Source organism: Hemitrygon akajei, chromosome 17 (assembly GCF_048418815.1).
Source record: "Hemitrygon akajei chromosome 17, sHemAka1.3, whole genome shotgun sequence".
Lineage (NCBI taxonomy): Eukaryota > Metazoa > Chordata > Chondrichthyes > Myliobatiformes > Dasyatidae > Hemitrygon > Hemitrygon akajei.
In genome coordinates this window covers 25119516-25140944 of record NC_133140.1, presented here as the reverse complement: position 1 = coordinate 25140944, position 21429 = coordinate 25119516, and the positions used below count along the sequence as shown (strand labels likewise).

At 45.5% G+C, this 21429-nt stretch overlaps 1 protein-coding gene across 1 annotated transcript in view; it reads left to right on the top strand.

The window, feature by feature from the left end:
• The window catches only part of LOC140740542 (adhesion G-protein coupled receptor G1-like), a 43894-nt gene that overhangs the window by 15602 nt on the left and 6863 nt on the right, over positions 1 to 21429 (top strand). Inside the window, exons 4-7 of the mRNA XM_073069794.1 lie at positions 14775 to 14817; positions 14905 to 15008; positions 18096 to 18223; positions 19649 to 19917. Coding sequence (XP_072925895.1) covers positions 14775 to 14817; positions 14905 to 15008; positions 18096 to 18223; positions 19649 to 19917 — 544 coding nt within the window. The remainder of the gene's footprint in view (positions 1 to 14774; positions 14818 to 14904; positions 15009 to 18095; positions 18224 to 19648; positions 19918 to 21429) is intronic.

Genomic DNA, 21429 nt, shown 5'->3' with positions numbered 1-21429 from the left:
GTCTTGAAAAGACTTATTTATCTCATCATGGTTAACTGTCAAATCCCCATTCTGCTGACGAACCATAGTGATTTGACGTTTAACTGAAACATTCTTCAGCTGACTAGCTAACAGTTTTCCCGATTTATCACTATGTATATAAAAATCAGATCTGGTTTTCATTAATTGATTTTCAATCGGAGATGTGAGTAATAAACTATGTTCCATTTGAAGTTCAACCCTTTGTTTGTAAAGCTCATTGCTAGGAGTAGTCGAATATTTCTTGTCAATCTCTTTAATTTTATCAACCAATAAAAGAGTTTCCTTCTTAATGCGTTTTCTCAGACCAGCAGAATAAGAGATAATCTGTCTACGTATATACGCTTTAAAAGTGTCCCAAAGTATTCCGCAAGAGATATCCTCCGTGGAATTAGTTGAAAAGAAGAAATCGATCTGTTCCTTCATAAAGTCCGGCTCTTGCAATAAGGTAGAGTCAAATCACCATTGTCTAGCACTTAAAGCTGTATCCGTAAAATTAATAGAAAGGTTTAATGGAGCATGGTCGGAAATAGCTATAATATCATAATTACAACCAATTACCGATGGAATAAAACAAGAGTCAATAAAAAAATAATCAATTCTCGAATAGGAGTGATAAACATGTGAGAAAAAAGAAAACCCTTTGTCATTAGGATGACGAAATCTCCAAATATCAAAAACTCCATTATCAGTCAAAAAGGAGTTAATACAAGTGGCCGACTTATTGGGTAGAGTCTGAATAGGTGTAGATTTGTCCATCAAAGGAATTAGACAACAATTAAAGTCACCACCCATTATTAACTTATATTCATTTAAATTAGGTAAAGAAGTAAATAAGGACTTAAAGAAATCAGGACAATCCACATTTGGGGCATAAACATTAACCATAGCAACCTTTTTATTACCGAGTAAACCCGTAATTAACAAAAATCTACCATTCGGATCTGAAAGGATATCATGTTGAACAAATGCAATAGAGGAGTCAATAAAAATTGAAACTCCCTTAACTTTGGCATTCGAATTCGAATGATACTGTTGACCCCGCCAAGACCTAAAAAAGCGATATGAGCATTAAGTCTTTGGAATACTTTGAAAATCTTCTTTCGTTTAATCGGATGGTTTAATCCATTAGTATTCCAAGACACAAAGTTAATGGTTTGAGCCATGTTTCTAAAGTCATCCCTTTGGTATATAAAGGGATAACCATGTTATAAACTCATGCACCCGGAAGAGGAACAAAAATAAAGAGCGGACCCGGAAGTGACGACATCGTAGACATATTTGTAGTTCAAGAACAGCCCAAGTAAAAAAACTAAAACAAATTGATAAGAGAAAAATTAAAAAGGAAAACAGACCAACCCCCACCCCCACATGAAAAAGAAAAAAAAGCCAAAATATGGCTAGAAAAAAGAAAAAATGAGACTAACTCTACCCCCATATCAGCGCAGACCACTCCGTGTTTAAAGGATATATAAAAAAAAACCACCCGAACTTTAAGAATTATGAACGCAGTACTAAAAACTACGCTTCTTAATATGCTGAGTTGTAAAGAAAAAGGGAGTATAATCACTAAAAGTTTATAAATCGGGTTATAACCCAAACAAATCAAGAAGTATTTAAACTATGATAAGCGATGCATTATAGGAAGAAGACGAAAAAAAGAAACAATAACGCCATCTTAAACAAAACCAATACTTTGCAAAAAACCATTATCTTGAAATTAAACAAAAAATTCACTTCGAAAGGTTAAAAATATACCTTCAAGGGAACAAAAATAATAGACAAAAATATAGTATAGTAGTTAAAGTGTATAAGACAAAGCGATTAATATAACGAAAACACACTTTAACTTAAATATGAAGTATAGGATAAACCTACACCAATAACCAGAGACTAACCCTGGTTTAAGGAATCGAAAACCATCTTTCACGATCAGAATCACTCATTTAATGAAGAGTAGTAACTGTATCAGTAGGGAAGTTCTCCTCCAAATACTTTTTCGCTTCAAAGGTAGACAGGAATACTTTACGCGGAGCATTCGGGGGGGAGATCCTGAGCTTCGCCGGGTATAAGAGCGCAGGTTTTAGATTTTTCTCATAACATTCAGACATCAGAGGTTTAAAAAGCAGCCTTTTCTTCATAACTTCTGGGCTAAAATCATCCACCAAACGAAAGCAATAATCATGAAGTTTAATCATCCCAGCCCTTCGAGCTTCACGAATGAGTTGTTCTTTGTCGTGTACGTAATGAAATCGGACGATTACCACCGGGGGCTTATCTGAAACCGTCGGTGAACGACTCCAAATTCTATGTGCTCGGTCAAGTACCGGGAGGTTTTCTGGAAAAACCGACGGAAACGCATCTTTTAGAAATTGAGCAAAGTATTTCGAAGGATCGCCTTTTTCTATGCCGTCTGGGAGACCAAGTATGCGTAGGTTCTGTCTTCTGGACCGATTCTCCAAATCGACACTCTTGGCTTTAAGTGTCTCCACCAGTTTAATGGTCGAAATTAAATCCTGTTGCAATTTTTCAATTGTCAAATCTCGTTTCCGCGCTTCATGTTGCAGAGACGCGATAAGCGCTTGCTGCTGGTTAATTACTGAATCCGTCTTAACCATATAATCTTGAAAAGCCTTTATATCTCGTTGAAAAGCCTGATGTTGTTCCTCAAATTTTTTTATCCAAAACCTCCATAAGCAGTTCATAAGTTAACTCAGTGCGTTGCGGTTGAGCTAGCTTCTTTCCATTACCGTTCGGGTTTCGCCCAGGTTCTCGTCCTTTGGATCTAAGAGCCATTTCTGTTTGCATATCTTCCAAAATTCACAATAAAATCTTAACGATAAGCCTGGAGAAAGTAGCAAAAATCTTTTGGTGTAGGTAACAATAAGTTGAATAAGGGTGATCAAAGGTTAGAAAAAGTAAAGGTTATGGAGCGGATCTGAAACAGTACTCACTCCATGAGCGTCTCCCGCTGACTCCGGTAGGCAGTTGTGTGGTGCAGCTGTGTCCCCAAAAGGCTGGACATAGCTGACCACAGGCTGGAGGTGAACTGGGCGCCTCTGTCGGAGCTAATGTGGGCTGGTACACCAAAGCGAGATACCCAGGTGGCAATCAGTGCCCGGGCACAAGATTCAGAGGTGGTGTCAGTGAGCGGGACCGCCTCTGGCCATCTTGTGAACTGGTCCACGATAGTCAGGAGGTGCCGCGCTCCTCGCGACACTGGCAGGGGGCCCATGATATCCACATGAATGTGGTTGAAACGCCGGTAGGTGGGGTGGAACTGCTGTGGCAGGGCTTTGGTGTGCCGCTGCACCTTGGCTGTTTGGCAGTGCACGCACGTTTTGGTCCATTCACTGACCTGCTTGCGGAGTCCGTGCCAAACGAACATGTTGGCTACCATCCGGACGGTTGACCTGATGGAGGGGTGCACTAAGTTGTGAATGGAGTTGAAAACGCGCCGCCGCCAGGCTGTCGGGATGACGGGACGGGGTTGGCCGGTGGTGACATCACAGAGTAGGGTCCCCTCACCTGGGCCTACGGGGAGGTCCTGGAGCTGCAAACCGGAGACTGCAGTCCTGTAGCTAGGGATCTCCTCGTCTGCCTGCTGCGCCTCCTCCAGCGCTTCATAGTCTACCCCCTGGGACAGGGCTTGGATGTTAGGTCTGGAGAGAGCATCCGCTACGACATTGTCCTTTCCTGAGACATGCCGGACATCCATCGTGTATCTGGAGATGTAGGACAGATGTCGCTGCTGGCAGGACGACCAGGGATCGGATGCTTTCGTGAACGCAAAGGTAAGCGGTTTGTGGTCCGTGAACGCGGTGAAGGGCCTACCTTCTAAGAAGTACCTGAAATGCCGGATTGCCAGGTATAGCGCCAACAGTTCCCGGTCGAAAGCACTGTATTTGAGTTCAGGTGGTCATAGGTGTTTGCTGAAAAATGCCAGGGGTTGCCAGTGACCCTCGATGAGTTGTTCCAGCACCCCACCGACTGCCGTGTTAGATGCGTCCACTGTGAGGGCAGTAGGGACGTCTGTTCTGGGGTGTACGAGCATCGCGGCGTTTGCCAAGGCTTCTTTGGTTTTAATGAAAGCGGCGGCGAACTCCTCACCCCAGGTAATGTCCTTGCCCTTACCCGACATCAGAGCAAACAGGGGGCACATGATTCGGGCTGCAGAGGGGAGGAAGTGGTGGTAGAAATTCACCATACCCACAAATTCCTGAAGGCCGTAGATTGTGTTGGGTCGGGGGAAATGGCGGACCACGTCTACCTTAGCGGGCAGAGGGGTTGCCCCGTCTTTAGTAATCCAGTGGCCCAGGAAGTCGATGGTGTCGAGCCTGAACTGGCATTTGGCCGGGTTGATTGTCAGGCCGTATTCATTCTGTCGGGTGTAGAGTTGACGGAGGTGGGACAGATGCTCCTGGCGACTGCTGCTGGCTATGAGGATGTCGTCCAAGTAGATGAAAGCGAAGTCCAGGTCGCGTCCCACCAAGTCCATTAGCCGCTGGAACATCTGTGCGGCTTTCTTTAGGCCAAACGGCATGCGGAGGAACTCGAAAAGGCCGAACGGGGTGATGAGTGCCGTTTTGGGGACGTCGTCCGGATGCAACGGGATTTGATGGTATCCCCGGGCGAGGTCTACCTTGGAGAAGATCCGTGCGCCGTGCAGGTTTGCTGCAGTCCTGAATGTGCGGCACAGGGTAGTGGTCTGGTGTTGTAGCCTCGTTCAGCCTGCGGTAGTCGCCGCACGGTCTCCAGCCCCCTGTCGCTTTGGGCACCATGTGCAGGGCGGAGGCCCATGGGCTGTCGGACCGCCGTATGATCCCCAATTCCTCCATCCTCTTGAACTCCTCCTTCGCCAGTCAGAGGTTGTCCGGGGGAAGCCTTTGAGCAAGGGCGTGGAGGGGTGGTCCTTGTGTCAGGATGTGGTGCTGTACGCCGTGTCTGGGCATGGCTGCCGTAAACTGAGGTGCCAGAACCGATGGGAAATCGGCCAGGACTCTGGTGTAGTCGTTGTCGGACAGCGTGATGCAGTCTAGGTGTGGGGCCGGCAACTGGGCTTCACCCAGGGAGAACGTTTGAAAGGTCTCGGCGTGGACCAGTCTCTGCCTCGGCAGGTCGACCAGCAGGCTGTCAGCCCGCAAAAAATCCGCCCCCAGGAGCGGTTGGGCTACGGCGGCCAGTGTGAAGTCCCACGTGAACCGGCTGGAGCCGAACTGTAGCCCCACCATACGGGTGCCGTAGGTCCTTACTGTGCTGCTGTTCGCGGCCCTCAGGGTGGGACCCGGTTCTCTGTTGCGGGTGTCGTAACTCGTCAGAGGTAAGACGTTGATCTCGGCTCCGGTATCGACCAAAAAGCGGCGTCCCGACTGCTTGTCACAGACATACAGGAGGCTATCCCGATGGCCAGCTGCCGTAGCCATCAGCGGCGGCTGGCCCTGGTGTTTCCCGGGAACTTGCAGGGCGGGCTACAGCGGCGGGCTTCTGTGCCCCACCGCTGGTGGTAGAAACACCATTGTTCGTTGGTCTCCTCACCCCTGCCTCTGGGGTTAGTGGGCTCTGCAGCCGGGCCTGGTCTGGTCTGCTGCCGGGAGTGTGGCCTGGTGATCTGTGCGACGGACGCCCCACTCTCCTTCTTGACTTTCCACAGCATGTCTGCCCGGGCCGCCACCTTCTGGGGGTCGCTGAAATCCGCGTCGGACAGCAGCAGGCGTATGTCCTCGGGCAGTTACTCTAGGAACGCTTGTTCGAACATGAGGCAGGGCTTGTGTCCTCCGGCCAGGGACAGCATCTCATTCATCAAAGACGATGGCGGCCTGTCTCCCAAACCATCCAGGTGCAGTAAGCGGGCAGCTCGCTCGCGCCGTGAGAGTCCAAAAGTCCTTATGAGCAAGGCTTTGAATTCCGTGTATTTGCCGTCCTCCGGGGGCGACTGTATAAACTCCTCAACCTGGGCGGCTGTCTCCTGGTGGAGGGAGCTCACCACGTAGTAGAAACGTGTGGCATCCGAGGTTATCTGCTGAATGTGGAATTGGGCTTCTGTTTGCTGGAACCATAGGTGAGGTCGCAGCGTCCAGAAGCTTGGCAGTTTTTAACGAAACTGCATTAACAGATGCGGTGTCATTCATCTCCGGTCCAAATATCGTTTGGGCCGTCTAGCGGTGTGCTACACGCAGCGCTGAAATAACGACACGGAGTCGGTGAGCTGCAGTTGCAAAAAGAGATTTATTCAAACTTTGCGGCCTCGCTTTAAAGCCTTCCTGTTCCCGCCCTCCTTGGGCGGGAATGCTGTAGGGGGTGCATATTCACTGTCCCGTCCCGTGCGCGGGCTTTTCCCCTTGCTGGTGAAGAAGGCCTGGCGCCCTTTTTGGGGCCGGCCTCAATGCCAGCGCGCGCCACTTTGTGAGCCGGTTCGAGTGCGCTGGGAAGTGGCCACAACATTTCATATATCTGAAGAAACTTCGGGTATCCACTTCAGTATTATTTTTGTAGCTTATTTGTGTATTCCATCTTTTCCTTCTTTATGGCATTTTTAGTTGCCTTCAGTTAGTTTTGAAAAGCTTCCTAATCCTCTAATTGCCTACCAATTTTTGCTCTAATATATGTCCTCTCTTTGGCTTTTATGTTGGCTTTGACCTCATTTGTTGGCCACCGTTGCATCATTCTACCATTAGAATACTTCCTCTTCTTTGGGAAATATCTATCCTGCAACTTCTGGATTGCTCCTAGCTATTGCTGTTCTGCTGTCATTCATGCTAGTGTCTCTTCCAATCAATTTTGGCCAGTTCCTCTCTCATGCCTCTGGAATTCCATTTATTCCATTGCAATGCTGATACGTATGACCTTCAGCAGTTTGAACGGGGCACAAATGCATAAGTGTTCAGCCAGGGAAAGCAGCGAGAAGAGTTTAAAAAGAAGACAGATTTATACAGCAGGCATGAGAGTAGAGAGAGACAGAGGAGGAAGGCTTTCGCTCAATGGGGCTTCAGCGATAAAGGATCGAGGTGAGGTTGGTTATCAGACAGAAAGTATGTGTGTGAGGCCGGTTTTTTGTGCTCAGTGTCAGATGTGGGAGGCCCTGGAGACTTCCAACCTCCTGGACGGCCACATCTGTACCAGGTGCATCGAGCTGAAGCTCCTTAGGAACCGCGTTAGGGAACTGGAGATGCAGCTCGATGACCTTCATCTGTTCAGGGAGAGTGAGGAGGTGACAGAGAGGAGCTATAGACAAGTAGTCACACCGGGGCCTGGGGAGACAGATAAGTGAGTAACAGTCAGGAGAGGGAAGGGCGGGAGTCACAGGCTAGAGAGTACCCCAGTGGCTGTCCCCCTTGACAATAAATACTCCTGTTTGAGTAGTGTTGGGGGAGATGGCCTACCTGGGGGAAGCGACAGTGGCCACGCCTCTGGCACAGAGTCTGGCCCTGTGGCTCAGGAGGGTGGGGAACGGAAGAGGAAGGCAGTGGTGATAGGGGACTCTATAGTTAGGGGATCAGGCAGGCGATTCTGTGGGTGCAGGAAAAAAACACGGATGGTAGTTTGACTCTCAGGTGCCAGGGTCTGGGATGTTTCTTATCACGCCCACAATATCCTGAAGTGGGAAGGAGAACAGCCAGAGGTCGTGGTACATATTGGAACCAATGACATAGGTCGGAAAAGGGAGGAGGTCCTGAAAGCAGACTACAGAGAGTTAGGAAGGAAGTTGAGAAGCAGGACCTCAAAGGTAGTAATCTCAGGATTACTGCCTGTGCCACGAGACAGTGAGAATAGGAATAGGATGAGTTGGAGGATAAATGCAGGGGGCAGGGATTCAGATTTCTGGATCATTGGGACCACTTCTGGCACAGATGTGACCTGTACAAAAAAGGACGGGTTGCACCTGAATCCCAGAGGGGACCAATATCCTGGCAGGGAGGTTTGCTAAGGCCACTGGGGAGAGTTTAAACTAGAATTGCTGGGGGCTGGGAACTGAACTGAAGTGACAGAGGAAAGAGAGGTTGGCTCACAATTAGAGAAAGTTTATAGACAGTGAGAAAGGGAGGATAGGCAGGTGATAGAGAAGGGATGCACTCAGACTAATGGTTTAAGATGTGTCTATTTTAATTTGAAGAGTATCATGAATAAAGCAGATGAGCTTAGAGCGTGGATCAGCACTTGGAGCTATGATGTTGCAGCCATTACAGAGACTTGGACGGTGCAGGGACAGGATTGGTTACTTCAAGTGCCAGGTTTTAGATCTTTCAGAAAGGACAGGGAGGGAGGCAAAAGAGGTGAGGGTGTGGCATTGTTGATCAGAGATAGTGTCACGGCTGCAGAAAAAGAGGAAGTCATGGAGAAGTTGTCTATGGAGTCTCTGTGGGTGGAAGTTAGGAATAGGAAAGGGTCAATAACTCTACTGGGTGTTTTTATAGACCACCCAGTGGTACAGGGACATCGAGGAGCAGATAGGGAAACAAATTCTGCAAAGGTGTAATAATAACTGGGTTGTTGTGGGAGATTTTAATTTCCCAAATATTGATTGGCATCTCTCTAGAGTGAGTGGTTTAGAGGAGGTTGAATTTGTTAGGTGTGTTCAGGAAGGTTTCTTGACACAATATGTAGATAAGCCTACAAGAGGAGTTGGTGGCTTAGCGGCATCAGTGCCGGACTCCGGAGCGAATGGTCCCGAGTTCGAATCCAGTCATGCTTTCCATCCGTGCTGGGTTGAGTTTTGAGCTAGCAACTCGACGGCTGAAATGCCACATGAAATGCCACATCACCAAAAGGTTTGTTACAAAAAGCTTGTCATGCTGGCGCCCCGATGACTCCACCAGGAGTTAAGGGCATTCTTCTTCTTCTTCTTCCTACAAAGGGAGAGGCTGTACTTGAGAAATGAACCTGGTCAGGTGCAGATCTCTCAGTGGAAGAGCAGTTTGGAGATAGTGATCACAATTCTATCTCCCTTACCATAGTATTGAACAAAGATAGGAACAGACAAGTTAGGGAAATGTTTAATTGGAGTAAGGAAAAATATGAGACTATCAGGTAGGAACTTGGAAGCATAAATTGGAAATGTGTTCTCAGGGAAACGTAGGAAGAAATGTAGCAAATGTTCAGGGGATATTTGCGTGGGGTTCTGCATAGCTACGTTCCAATGAGACAGGGAAAAGATGGTAGGGGACAGTAACCGTGGTGTATTCAAAAGCTGTTGTAAATCTAGTCAAGAAGAAAAGAAGTGCCTACGAAAGGTTCAAAAAACTAGTTTATGATAGAGATCTAGAAGATTATAAGGCTAGCAGGAAGGAGCTTAAGAATCAAATTAGGAGAGCCAGAAGCGGCCATGAGAACACCTTGGCAGACACGATTAAGGAAAACCCCAAGGCATTCTACAAGTATGTGAAGAGCAAGAGGATAAGACATGAGAGAATAGGACCAATCAAGTGTGACAGTGGAAAAGCGTGTATGGAACCAGAGGAGATAGCAGAGGTACTTAATGAATACTTTGCTTCAGTATTCACTATGGAAAAGGATCTTGGCGATTGTAGGGATGACTTGCAGCAGACTGAAAAGCTTGAGTATGTAGATATTAAGAGAAAGGATGTGCTGGAGCTTTTGGAAAGCATCAAGTTGGATAAGTCACTGGTATTGGATGGGAAGACCTCAGGCTACTGTGGGAAGCAAAGGAGGAGATTGCTGAGCCTCTGGTGATGATCTGTGCATCATCAATGAGGACGGAAGAGGTTCCTGAGGATTGGATGGTTGCAAATGTTGTTCCCTTATTCAAGAAAGGGAGTAGAGATAGCCCAGGAAATTATAGACCAGTGAGTCTTACTTCAGTGCTTGGTAAGTTGATGGAGAAGCAGGATTAATGAAAATTTGGAGAGGTACAATATGATTAGGAATAGTCAGCATGGCTTTGTCAAGGGCAGGTCATGCCTAAAGAGCCTGATTGAATTTTTTGAGGATGTGACTAAGCACATTGATGAAGGAAGAGCGGTAGATGTAGTGTATATGGATTTCAGCAAGGCATTTGATAAGGTACCCCATGCAAGGCTTATTGAGAAAGTAAGGAGGCATGGAATCCAAGGGGACATTGCTTTGTGGATCCAGAACTGGCTTGCCCACAGATGGCAAAGAGTGTTTATAGATGGGTCATATTCTGCATGGAGGTTGACCAGTGGAGTGCCTCAGGGATCTGTTCTGGGACCCCCTACTCTTTGTGATTTTAATAAATGACCTGGATGAGGAAGTGGAGGGTTGGGTTTGTAAATTTGCTGGTAATACAAAGGTTAGGGGTGTTGTGGATAGTGTGGAAGGTTGTCAGAGGTTACAGTGGGATATTGATAGGATGCAAAACTGGGTTGAGAAGTGGCAAATGGAGTTCAACCCAGGTATGTGTGAGGTGGTTCATTTTGGTAGGTCAAATATGATGGCAGAATATAATATTAATGGTAAGACTCTTGGCAGTTTGGAGGATCAGAGGGATCTTGGGTCCAAGTCCATAGGACACTCAAAGCTGCTGCGCAGGTTGACTGTGTGGTTAAGAAGGCGTACGGTACATTGGCCTTCATCAACTGTGGGATTGAGTTTAAAGGCCAAGAGGTAATGTTACAGCTATACAGGACCCTGGTCAGACCCCACTTGGAGTACTGTGCTCAATTCTGGTCGCCTCACTACAGGAAGGATGTGGAAACCATAGAAAGGATGCAGAGGAGATTTACAAGGAGTTACCTGGATTGAGGAGCATGTCTTATGAGAACAGCTTGAGTGAACTCGGCCTTCTATCCTTGGAGTGACGGAGGATGAGAGGTGACCTGATAGAGGTGTACAAGACAATGAGAGGATTGATCATATGGATAGTCAGAGGCTTTTTCCCAGGGCTGAAATGGCTAGCATGAGAGGGCACAGTTTTAAGGTGTTTGGAAGTAGGTACAGAGGAGATGTCAGGGGTAAGGTTTTTAAGCAAAGAGTGGTGAGTGCATGGAATGGGCTGCCGGCAGCAGTGGTGGAGGTGGAAATGATAGGGTTTTTTAAGAGACTCCAGGATAGGTACTTGGAGCTTAGAAAAATAGAGGGCTATGTGTAACCGTAGGTAGTTCTAAGGTAAGGACATGTTCAGCACAGCTTTGTGGGCCGAAGGGCCTGTATTGTGCTGTAGTTTCTTTCCTTTCGGTTAGTCCTGACGAAGGGTCTCAGCCCGAAACGTCGACAGCGCTTCTCCCTATAGATGCTGCCTGGCCTGCTGTGTTCCACCAGCATTTTGTGTGTGTTGTTTGAATTTCCAGCATCTGCAGATTTCCTCGTGTTGTGCTGTAGTTTTCTATGTTTCTATTCTTCTATGACCTTAGCTTCTCCTTCTCAAATTTCAGAGTGAATTCTGCTATATTCTAATCATTGTAATCACTGTTCCTTTACATTAAGTGGTCTAATCATTTCTAGTTCTTTGCACAATATCCAGTCCAGAAGAGCTGATCCTCCAGTGGGCTCAGCCACTAGTTTGCTCTAAAAATGCCATCTCATCAGCATTCTACTGATTTCCCCCTCTTGGAATCCAGCACCAACCTGATTTTCCCAATTTACCTGCATATTGAAATCCCCATGACTATTGTAACATTTCCCTTTTAACATGCATTTTATATCTCCCGTTGTAATTTGCAGATCACATCTTTACTACAGTTTGGGGATCTGTATACAACTCCCAGCAGGATCATTTTACCCTTGCAGTTTCTTGGCTCCACCCACAACAACTCAACATCTTCCGATCTTAGTTCATCGCTTTCTGATGATTTCATTTCATTTTTCCATCAGACTCAATCCACACCCTCTGCCTTCCTGCCTGTCCTTTTGATACAATGAGTATCCTTGAATGTTAAGCTTTCAGTTGTAGTCTTTCAGCCATAACTCAGTGATGCCCACGATGTTATACATGCTAATCTGTGCTACAAATTAATCTACTTTATTCTGTATGCAGTGTGCATTCAAATCTAACACCTTCAGTCTTGTATTCACCCTTTTTGATTTTGTCTGCTTTTACATTGTAACTCATCCCATTGACTGCCGTTTTGCCCTATCATTTGCCTTTCCTTCCTGACAGTCCAACTACAGACTGTCTCTGCCGATTACCCCATCCTCAGCCCTAGCACTCTGGTTCCCATCCTTCTGCAAGCTAGTTTAAACCCCTCCGAACAGCTCTTGCTAAACTGCCCACAAGGATATTGGTCCCTCTCAGATTCAGGTGTAATCCATCCCTTTTGTACCTTTCCCAGAAAATATTCCAATGATCCATGAATCTGAACCCCTGCGCCTTGTGGCAGTTCCTCAGCCATGCACTCATCTGCCAAATTATCCTATTCTTACCCTCATGGCACATATCACAGGCAGCAATCCAAAGGTTACTACCCTAAAGGTCATGTTTTACAGCTTTCTCCCTAGATCCCTAAAACCTTTCTTCAGGACTTCCTTACCTTTCCTGCCTATGTCATTGGTGCCAAGAATTCTGGCTGCTCACCGTCCCATTTTAGAATGCTGTGGACCCAAACCGAGACATCCCTAACCCTGGCACCTGGGAGGCAACATACTATTCAGGTGTCTCTATCACACCCACAGTATCTCATCTCTGTTCTTCTGACTATGGAATCTCCTATCACCACTGTTCACCTCTGTTCTCTTCTGATTCTCAGCACCAGCCTCAGTGCCAGAGACCTGATTGCTGCGGCTCTTCCCAGTAGGTCGTACCCCTCCACAGTATCCAAAGAGGTATACTTACTATTGAGGGGAATAACCACAGGGGTACTCTGTACTGGCTACCCATTTCCCTTCCTTCTCCTGACATCAGCTAGTTACCTACCTCCTACAACCTCCCTGTAACTCCCATCTGCCACTTCCTCAGTCTCCCATGTGAGGGGAAGGTTATCGAGACGCAGCTCCAGTTCCTCAACAGGTCCTCTGAGGAGCTGCAGCTCAGTGCTCCTGGTGCAGACGTGGTTATAAGGAGGCCTGATGTCTGAATGAAAAAATAAAAAGGAAGAAGATACTTGCTAGATACTTACCTCACCTAAGCCTGATCTCACCGCAACCTACTGGGCCAAAGCCACTCCAACACCGGGCCAGTCACACAATGGCCACTCTGCTCGCGCCTGACTTATTTTTACTTACCCTTTCTAATTCCCCATTCACTGATTGGGTGCAGTTTGACTCCGAAAACTGCTGCAAAGCCTTTTTTTCAACTTTAGTGGCGGGCATAAATGAAATTGCTGCTTCTCGGCATGCTCACTGATTGAGCTTGTATTGCAGCTGTATAAATCTTTGCTGAGGTCATACTTCGAGTACCAAGGATCAAACTTATAGAAATGTTTACATTTATAAGAGATAGGGATGCAGTGGATTATAACAGTCTTTCTTTGCAGGGCAGGAGAGTCCAAAACAAGAGATTTAGGTTGAGAGCAAAGACTTAAAATGCACTGAGGGGCAACTTTCTCATGCAGTGGGTAATGAGTGTATGAAATGAGTTACCGGAGGAAGGTGTTGAATCAAGTACTATAGTATCATTCAAGAAACACAAGGACAGGTTCATGGATGATCATCAAATCTTGATGCTTTAACTCTTCGAGGCTTCAGTCAGAGAAAACAAGGCAAAGAAAAGCTCTTGTGGGATGTGGGAAGACAGGGAGAGCAGTTTCCCTCACAACTATAACTGCAAGAAGTGCATCCAGCTGCAGCTTCTAACAATCTGGATGAACTCCAGATCATTCGGGATGCTGAAGGAGTGATAGGATATATAGAGAGGTAGTTAAACCCAGTAAACTGGTGACAGTCAGGAAGGGGAAAGGGGTTAAGGGCACAGAGCAGGGAAACCCTGTGGCCACCCCCCTCAACAACAGGTTGGAAATTTCTGGTGGGGCTGACTTAGCAGAGTCACAGTGGTCAGATCTCTGGCACTCAGTCCACCTTTGTGACCTAGAAGGGAAGTAGGGGAGAAGAAAAAGCACTTTCTGGTGAGTGATAGGCAATATGAGGAATGGACAGGAGGTTCTGTGGGTGAGAATGAGATTCCCGGATGGTATGTTGCCTCCTGGGTGCCAAGGCCTGGGATGTCTTGGATTGGATCTTTAACATTCTTAAGTGGGAGAGCGAAGAGTCAGAGGTCATGGTCCATGTACTGTAGGTACCAATGACATGGGTAGGACATATGCCGAGGTCCTGCATAGGGAGTTCAGGGAGTTGGGTGCTAAGTTAAAGTGCAGGACCTCCAGGGTTGTGATCTCAGGATTGCTACCCATGCCACATGCTAGTGAGGCTAGAACTAGGAAATTATACAGTTTAGCATGCCACTAAGGAATTGGTGTAGGAGGGAGGGCTTAAGATTTTTAGATCATTGGGCTCTCTTCCAAAGAAGAAGGGACCTATACAGAAGGGACGGTTTGCACCTGAACTCGAGGGGGGCTAACATCTTTGTGGAAAGGTTTGTTAAATGCTGCATGGTGGGGTGTAAACTGGAGTTGCAGGGGGATGGGAACAGAGTGCCAGAACAGATAGTGGAAACATTGTGGAGACAGATGTTGCTAAGTCCTCAGACAAAGTCAGGCATCAAAAGGTTGAGCATACTGTAACTTGGGTCCTGAGCTGTGTATATTTCAATACAAGAAACTTGTTATAGCACTAGGACTCTTTTGTACAGACCCTGGTGCCCACAGTGGTACATGTATACATTGCTGAACAGTCATTGCATCAGGTTTCTGGTAACACACAAACTAACTAAACAAATCCGTATATTTCAGAACGGATCACATCGATGTGTATTCTTTTTAAAAAGTGACAACGGTAAGCTGAAAACCAGTTCAAATATTTCAGTCAGTGTTGGAAACCTCACTTACAGTGTAATCTTTAAACCTTGAATTAATGTTACAGAAAACATCTCAGAATCCTGGAATTCCACAGGCTGTACGACAACAGTTGAGGATCATCAAACCATTTGTGTGTGTGACCATCTGACCTTCTTTGCTGTGCTGCTGGTAGGTTTTACATTTGTAGTCCCAACCCCCCCCCCCCCCAGATAAGTGATAACATTACGTCTGTCACGCGTACAATGCATAGCTGTCCGTCCCTTAATGTTACATCTACTGCGCACAATGGGCCATTCAGCCCACCAAGTCTGATATGACCAACAGGAACTCATTTATACCAATCCTACAGTAATCTCATTTTATTCTCCCCATAATCCCCACAATCTACCCAGTCACTTCACACTGGGGCAATTTACAGTGGCCAATTAACCTATCAACCTGCAGGACTTTGGGACATGGGAGGAAACCAGAGGAACCAGTGGAAACCCGTGTAGCCTCAGGGAGAGCATGTAAACTGCACACAGACAGGATTTCACCTGTGTCACTGGAGCTATGATTCAGAGGATCTACTAGCTCTGCCACTGAGCTGCCCACTTCCTTCTTTCCTCTTTTCAACACTTCACCTTCTTCAGCCAGTCCTGTTTGTCCTTCAAAGTCCTCAAGGTCAGCTGCTGACCAGAATAAGTCTCCCCACCATACAGCATATAGAATCTATCTCCCATCTCTGGTCAGGATGGAGTCATTCCGGTACTGAGAATTGGCACCCACATGGTTAATGATACAGCAAATGTACGCACTTGGCCATAAACATGAGCAGCTCTGTTCCACTCCAAGAGAAGACATGAATACCAACAAGGTCCAGCCCAAGGCAGCATTTTACTAATGGTGACCTACAATGACTTAAGGCAGAATAGCCACTAGAATTTGTATTGCCTTTGGAACTTCCACCTGCTGTTCAGTAATGGGGACAGCAGTGATCATCATGGGGTCATACAGCAAGGAAACCGTCAATCGGTGCACTGACCATGCTCACCGTCAAGCACCCATTTACCCTGATCCCATTTTAGATCAGCTCCCATTGAGGGTTGACATGGTAATCTCCCCACTGTAGCTTTCTTGTGCTTCATAATACTGACACTAAATATGTTGGGAGGAAAACAGAATCATTTTAAAAAGTAACTCAACTTCTTGTTTGCCTCCGAACCCATTGATGTACAATCCCCCTTGAAACCAATGTAGTCTAACAACCAGTGTGAGCCTTGTCCGGGTCTGGAATTCAACTAGTGATTTCTGACTGGTGCAACAGCGAGCAGCAACATGATTGGGGTGTATCTGTAGACACTACACCAGATGGCAGTGACAGATTCTATCCCTCAGCTCATCTGGGAAGTGTGGCTACATCTGTGGGGAATTTGAGAGGGAGAAGCTAAAATCAGTAAAGTTAACAACAGGGGTGTGAGTGGGGAGCTGGCCAGACTTGATTGGAAGGGGGCACAAGTAGGGATGATAGGGGCTGATAGTAGAGAAGCAAAGTGATGAGTTTCAAAATATACAGGATCATATCATCTGCATAAAGAAGAATTTTAAAAGGAGATTGAGACAATAGTGGCTGACATGGGAAGTCAAAGTCAGTATTAGTGAGAATCTAGAGGATTGTAAAGATCTTAAAAATCTGCAGAAGGCAACTAAAAATGCAATAAGGGAGAAAATATGAAATATGAAGGTAACTTAGCCAATAATAAAAGCAAATACCAAAATTTTGCAGGCATATAGTATGCCAATAATATAAAAGCGATGCCAAAAGATTTTTCAGATTTATAGTAAGTAAGAGTGAGGCGAGTGGACCCCAGATAATGACATTGGAGAAGCAGTAATGAGGATAGGCAATGAATGTTGTTTACTTGGATTTTCTGAAGGTCTTTGACAAGGTGCCACAGAGGAGGCTGCTAGACAAGAAAACAAGTATTACAGTTAAAGTATTAGCATGAATATTACACTGAGTGGCAGAAGACAAAGAGTGTGAATAAAGGGGGCCTTTTTCGGTTAGCCACCATAGACTGGTGGTATTCTGCAGGGGTTGGCGTTGAGTGCATAATTTTTGTGTTATACATGACGATCTGGATGAAGCATCTGATGGTTCTGTGGCCAAGTTTGCAATGATGCAATGGTCTGTCAAAGGAGAGAAAATGCTGAGGAAGCAGGGAGTCTGCAAAAGGACCTGGACAGATCAAGAGAATGGGCAAAGGTGTGGCAGATAGAATACAGTTTAGGGAAGTGTATGGCCATGTACCTTGGTTGGAGGAATAAAGATGCAGACTATCCTAGGTGAAGTGGCAAAGAGAATTGGGAGACCTGAAGGTTAACTTGCAGATTAAGTCAGTAGTATTATAGTCAAATGAATTGTTGGGATTCATTTCAAGAGGACTAGAATATAAAAGCAAGAATGTAAGGCTGAGGAATTATAAGGTATTGGTCAGACCACATTTAGAGTATTGTGAGCAGTTTTGGGCTCCTTATCTAAGGAAGGATGTGCCAGCATTGGAGAAAGTCCAGAAGTGGCTTATGGGAATGATCCTAGGAATAAGAGGAATGAAGCAATTGATGTATGAGGAAACATTTGATGGCTCACTAAAATTTAGAAGAACTGGAAATATCATTGAAGCTTATCAAATATTGCAAGGACTGGATACCATTGATGTGGAGAGGATGTTTCCAGTAATGGGAGAGTCTAGGCCCAGAGGGAACAGCCTCTGAATAGAAGGATGCCTCTTTAAATCAGAGATGAAGAGATGATTCCTCTTTAGCCAAGGAATAGTGAATCTGTGGAATGCATTGCTTCAAATGGCTGTGGAGGCCAAATCATCAGATATATTTAAAGCAGAGGTTAATAGGTTCCGGATTGTTGAAACTATCAAAGGTTGCAGGGAGAAGGCAGGAGAATGGGGTTGAGAGGGAAAATAGATGGACCATGATCGAATGTTGAGGCAGACACAATGGAGCAAATGGACTAATACTACTCCTATGTCTTTTGGTCTTATGGGCTTTAATTTCAGCGTGAACGGTAAATGTGTTCAGAGTTGCTGTCTGGGCCTTGTTTGTTCCTGGTAACAATTCCAGTTTACATCATATACACTTTAGGCATTGTTAATATTCAATTAACTTTATTTACAATAACTTAAATCAACTCTGTGAATAAACAGTTCAGACTGCTAACAGGTTTAATTTTTGCTCAACAATCACCATTATTTCCCAAAGGACTTGCGGCTGGACAGCCACACGTTGGATGAAAAAGATGTGATGTCATTAACGTACATCACAGTGATTGGCTGTGCGATCTCTGCCGTCTTCTCAGTCATCACAGTATTCCTTTACTGTGTGGTGAGGTGAGTGACCCCATCCAGTGAGTTCTGTGGGAGCATCACTGATCAGACTGCACCTTGTCATAACCTCAGTCCACCCAGGAGCTTGTGTGTTTCACAGATCAGTCTCTGCTGTGAACCTTCTAATTATCCCTCCATGGAGCAGTAAAGAAATGGACACTGATTATTCATCACTCACACTGTCACTAACTATCTCTGTATAAATTACCCAACAATGACCCTGACACTAACTACAGATTACCCAGCTCCGACACTACGTTACAAACCAGTTGACGGCTAAGCTGATTCCTTTACAACACAAGGGTGTTGACAGTGGTGTCCTCAGTGTTAAAAGCTGAATGCTCATTACTTACTGGATGCACAACGTTAATTGAGGTAATCCGCATCGGAATGAGCAGCTGGGTGGAAAGGGAATCAATTAGTGCCTTGGGAATGTTTGTACATCATTTGACCATCAGGGAACAGAAAAACTGGAGACGCTGGTCCATCTCAGGGCCAGTCAACAGCATCCTAGCTCAGCAGTATCAACATATCCATTGCCTAGTGAAGGTTAACTCTTCAGGTGTCATCTATTCCTATGAAGCCTAAGACCAGTTAAGTCTGAGACATGACCTTGACAAAGGTCACCACTTGGCACCATCAAGTGCTTGCCAAACACATTTCACCATGCCAGGACAATCAGTGACACCCTCACACAGTGGAGTTGTTGTACACTGACTCTGGCTTAGTGCTGAGGTACAGAGCTATTCATTGTCTTGAACACATCGCAGGTACCTGCTGAAAGTTAACTCCTTCTGTGCCATCGGCTGTAACCCAGCTGTGTCCCCCTTGCCTGAGTCACTGTTAAACCAAAGGGGTGATCGATTCCTTTACCACCTGGCTCCTGATTCCGGTGTGGATCCCACACAAGCACAACAAAAGCCTCGGTGATGGCTCCAGGCTCGCTGATGAAGTGTTTCAGTGTGTGAAACTCTCTGGAGGAGCTCAGCACCACAGTGGCTCGTGGTCACTGCACTCTACAGAATGCAGCTCAGTCTCTCAATTCAGAGTCTCAAAGGGCTGGGGAACAGGAGCAGAGGGAGCAAGGGAGGGAGAGGAGGAAGGGGGAGAAGCAGGGGAGGAGAAGGAGAAGGGAAGAATGGCAGAAAGGGGACATTCCGAGTCAATGCTGAGAGATGTTTTCTACCTGGAATTCAGACTGTCCCTTCTGTAAACACAGTTCTGAATCCTGGTTCTCCATGCCGCCACCGTTCCCACAGTAGCTTCCCTCTTGTTCTGACAGTCACCGAGCCCCTTGAAAATGACTGAAGCAGCTGTGTAAAGCTGAATTGTCTGTTTCCATGTGATATTATCTCTGTAGAATCAGAAAGGTTCTTGAAGTATGACTACAGTTCACAATGTTGTTATCTGGTTGTCTCTTTGTTTTAGGAAGACTAAAGGTGATCACACCACCCAGATCCACATTAACCTCTGCATTGCTTGCTTTCTACTGAATATGAATTTCCTGACCAATGAGTGGATTAGTAAGCTGATGATTGATGGTCTCTGTAAGACGATGGCTGTGCTCCTTCACTATTCATTACTGTGCACTTTCACATGGATGGCAATTGAAGGACTTCATCTCTACCTGATGCTGATCAAAGTGTTCAACACCTATGTCAAACACTACATACCAAAACTGGCTTTGATGGGTTGGGGTAAGTATCATCTCATATATTTTGTTTTTTGATGACTCTGCTTTACGCATGGAACATTGGCAGATCAAATTGAACATCCATGCACTTGCCCTGGGCTCCGGGTCTCAGCAGCTTTCCACGCATGGCAATGGTTTTCGCTCCCTCCTGAGATTCTGAGACTAATTTGCTTGAGTTTTTATTTCATTCCCATGCCGAATAGTTAAAGCACTTCTGCAACATGAATTATGCATTTCAGGCACTCTCCATCCTTTTCCAGAAGTTTTATCCTTTGTTTTATGCTGCCTTCTACTTATTGTAATTGCAGTTTTTATTTTATATTCTAGTAGCTTTATTATCTCCTATCGCTGTCCACCCCCTCTCGCTCTCTCTTTCTGTACCTCTCTCACTTACCCTCACCCATAGATTTTCTCTAACTTCTGCCATGTTTGTTACAATTTTTCCCAATGTGCCCTCCCTACAAAGACATTGAATGGATAGCCATCTATCTGGTGCAGATTCCCATTATTAGAGAGATAGAACTGAAGGGATTTTTCAGTCTCTCTGTCCTCTTCCCAGACATTAAGTTTCTAACCTAGGAATTGCACAATCTCTTTCACAAAAAGGTGAAAAGATCCTGGCAAGGCAGAAGTAAACCAATGAGCCCCAGACACAGCAGGAACTTGCCTCTTTTGTAGTGTATGGTATACTTTGTGCAGGAGCCCAGGTAACTTTTCCCACATGACCTGCGGCAGTGTAAGATTCGATGGGAAGGGTGGTGAGACATGCTCCCGGGCCACCTGTGAATCTCACTGGGTACGTCTCTGATCAGCTGAGCAATGTTTCCAGCTAATATCACACTGGCATGAAGACAAAACATCCTTATGAAATCAACTACAGATGAATTGTGCTTCTGTCAGTATTGAAGAAATCAAAATTTTAATCAATAATCTATCTTTTAATCAGTGTTGATTAAAAGTTCCTGCATTCAATCTACAAATCCCCTTCTGAAATACCAAGTGCCTCTTGGTTGTCAAACCATGAGCTTTCAGGTGGGTAACCTGATCAGACACGGCCATCAACACCTTTCGTTATTGATTACTGTGTCTCCAGGTGTTTGAAATTCAAACAACCTACAAATTAATGTTGCAATATTGGTAAAGGACTTCTGGGCAGATCTAACTAATTTCTTCACCTTACTCAAAAACACCATGATCTGTATAAGATTATGATCTGTATAAGCCACATGTGGTTTCTGAGCTGGGCAAACATAAACGTCAAAATGCTGTAAAGACAAGATAAATGACAATAATTCTTTCTCTATGGTGGAATAATTTATTTGATGCTCTTTGAGAATTCCTTTGAAAAGTAAGCCACAGGATGGTCACAGTTGTCTGCATCACGCAATTCAGCATTTGGTGCCTCGTTAAAAATGCATTTAATGTATCTTTTTTAAGAGGGCATAACTTTTCATTTCACATCTACTATTCTTGAATATGAATTGAGTAAAATAATTGAAAAATGGTTTATCTCTAA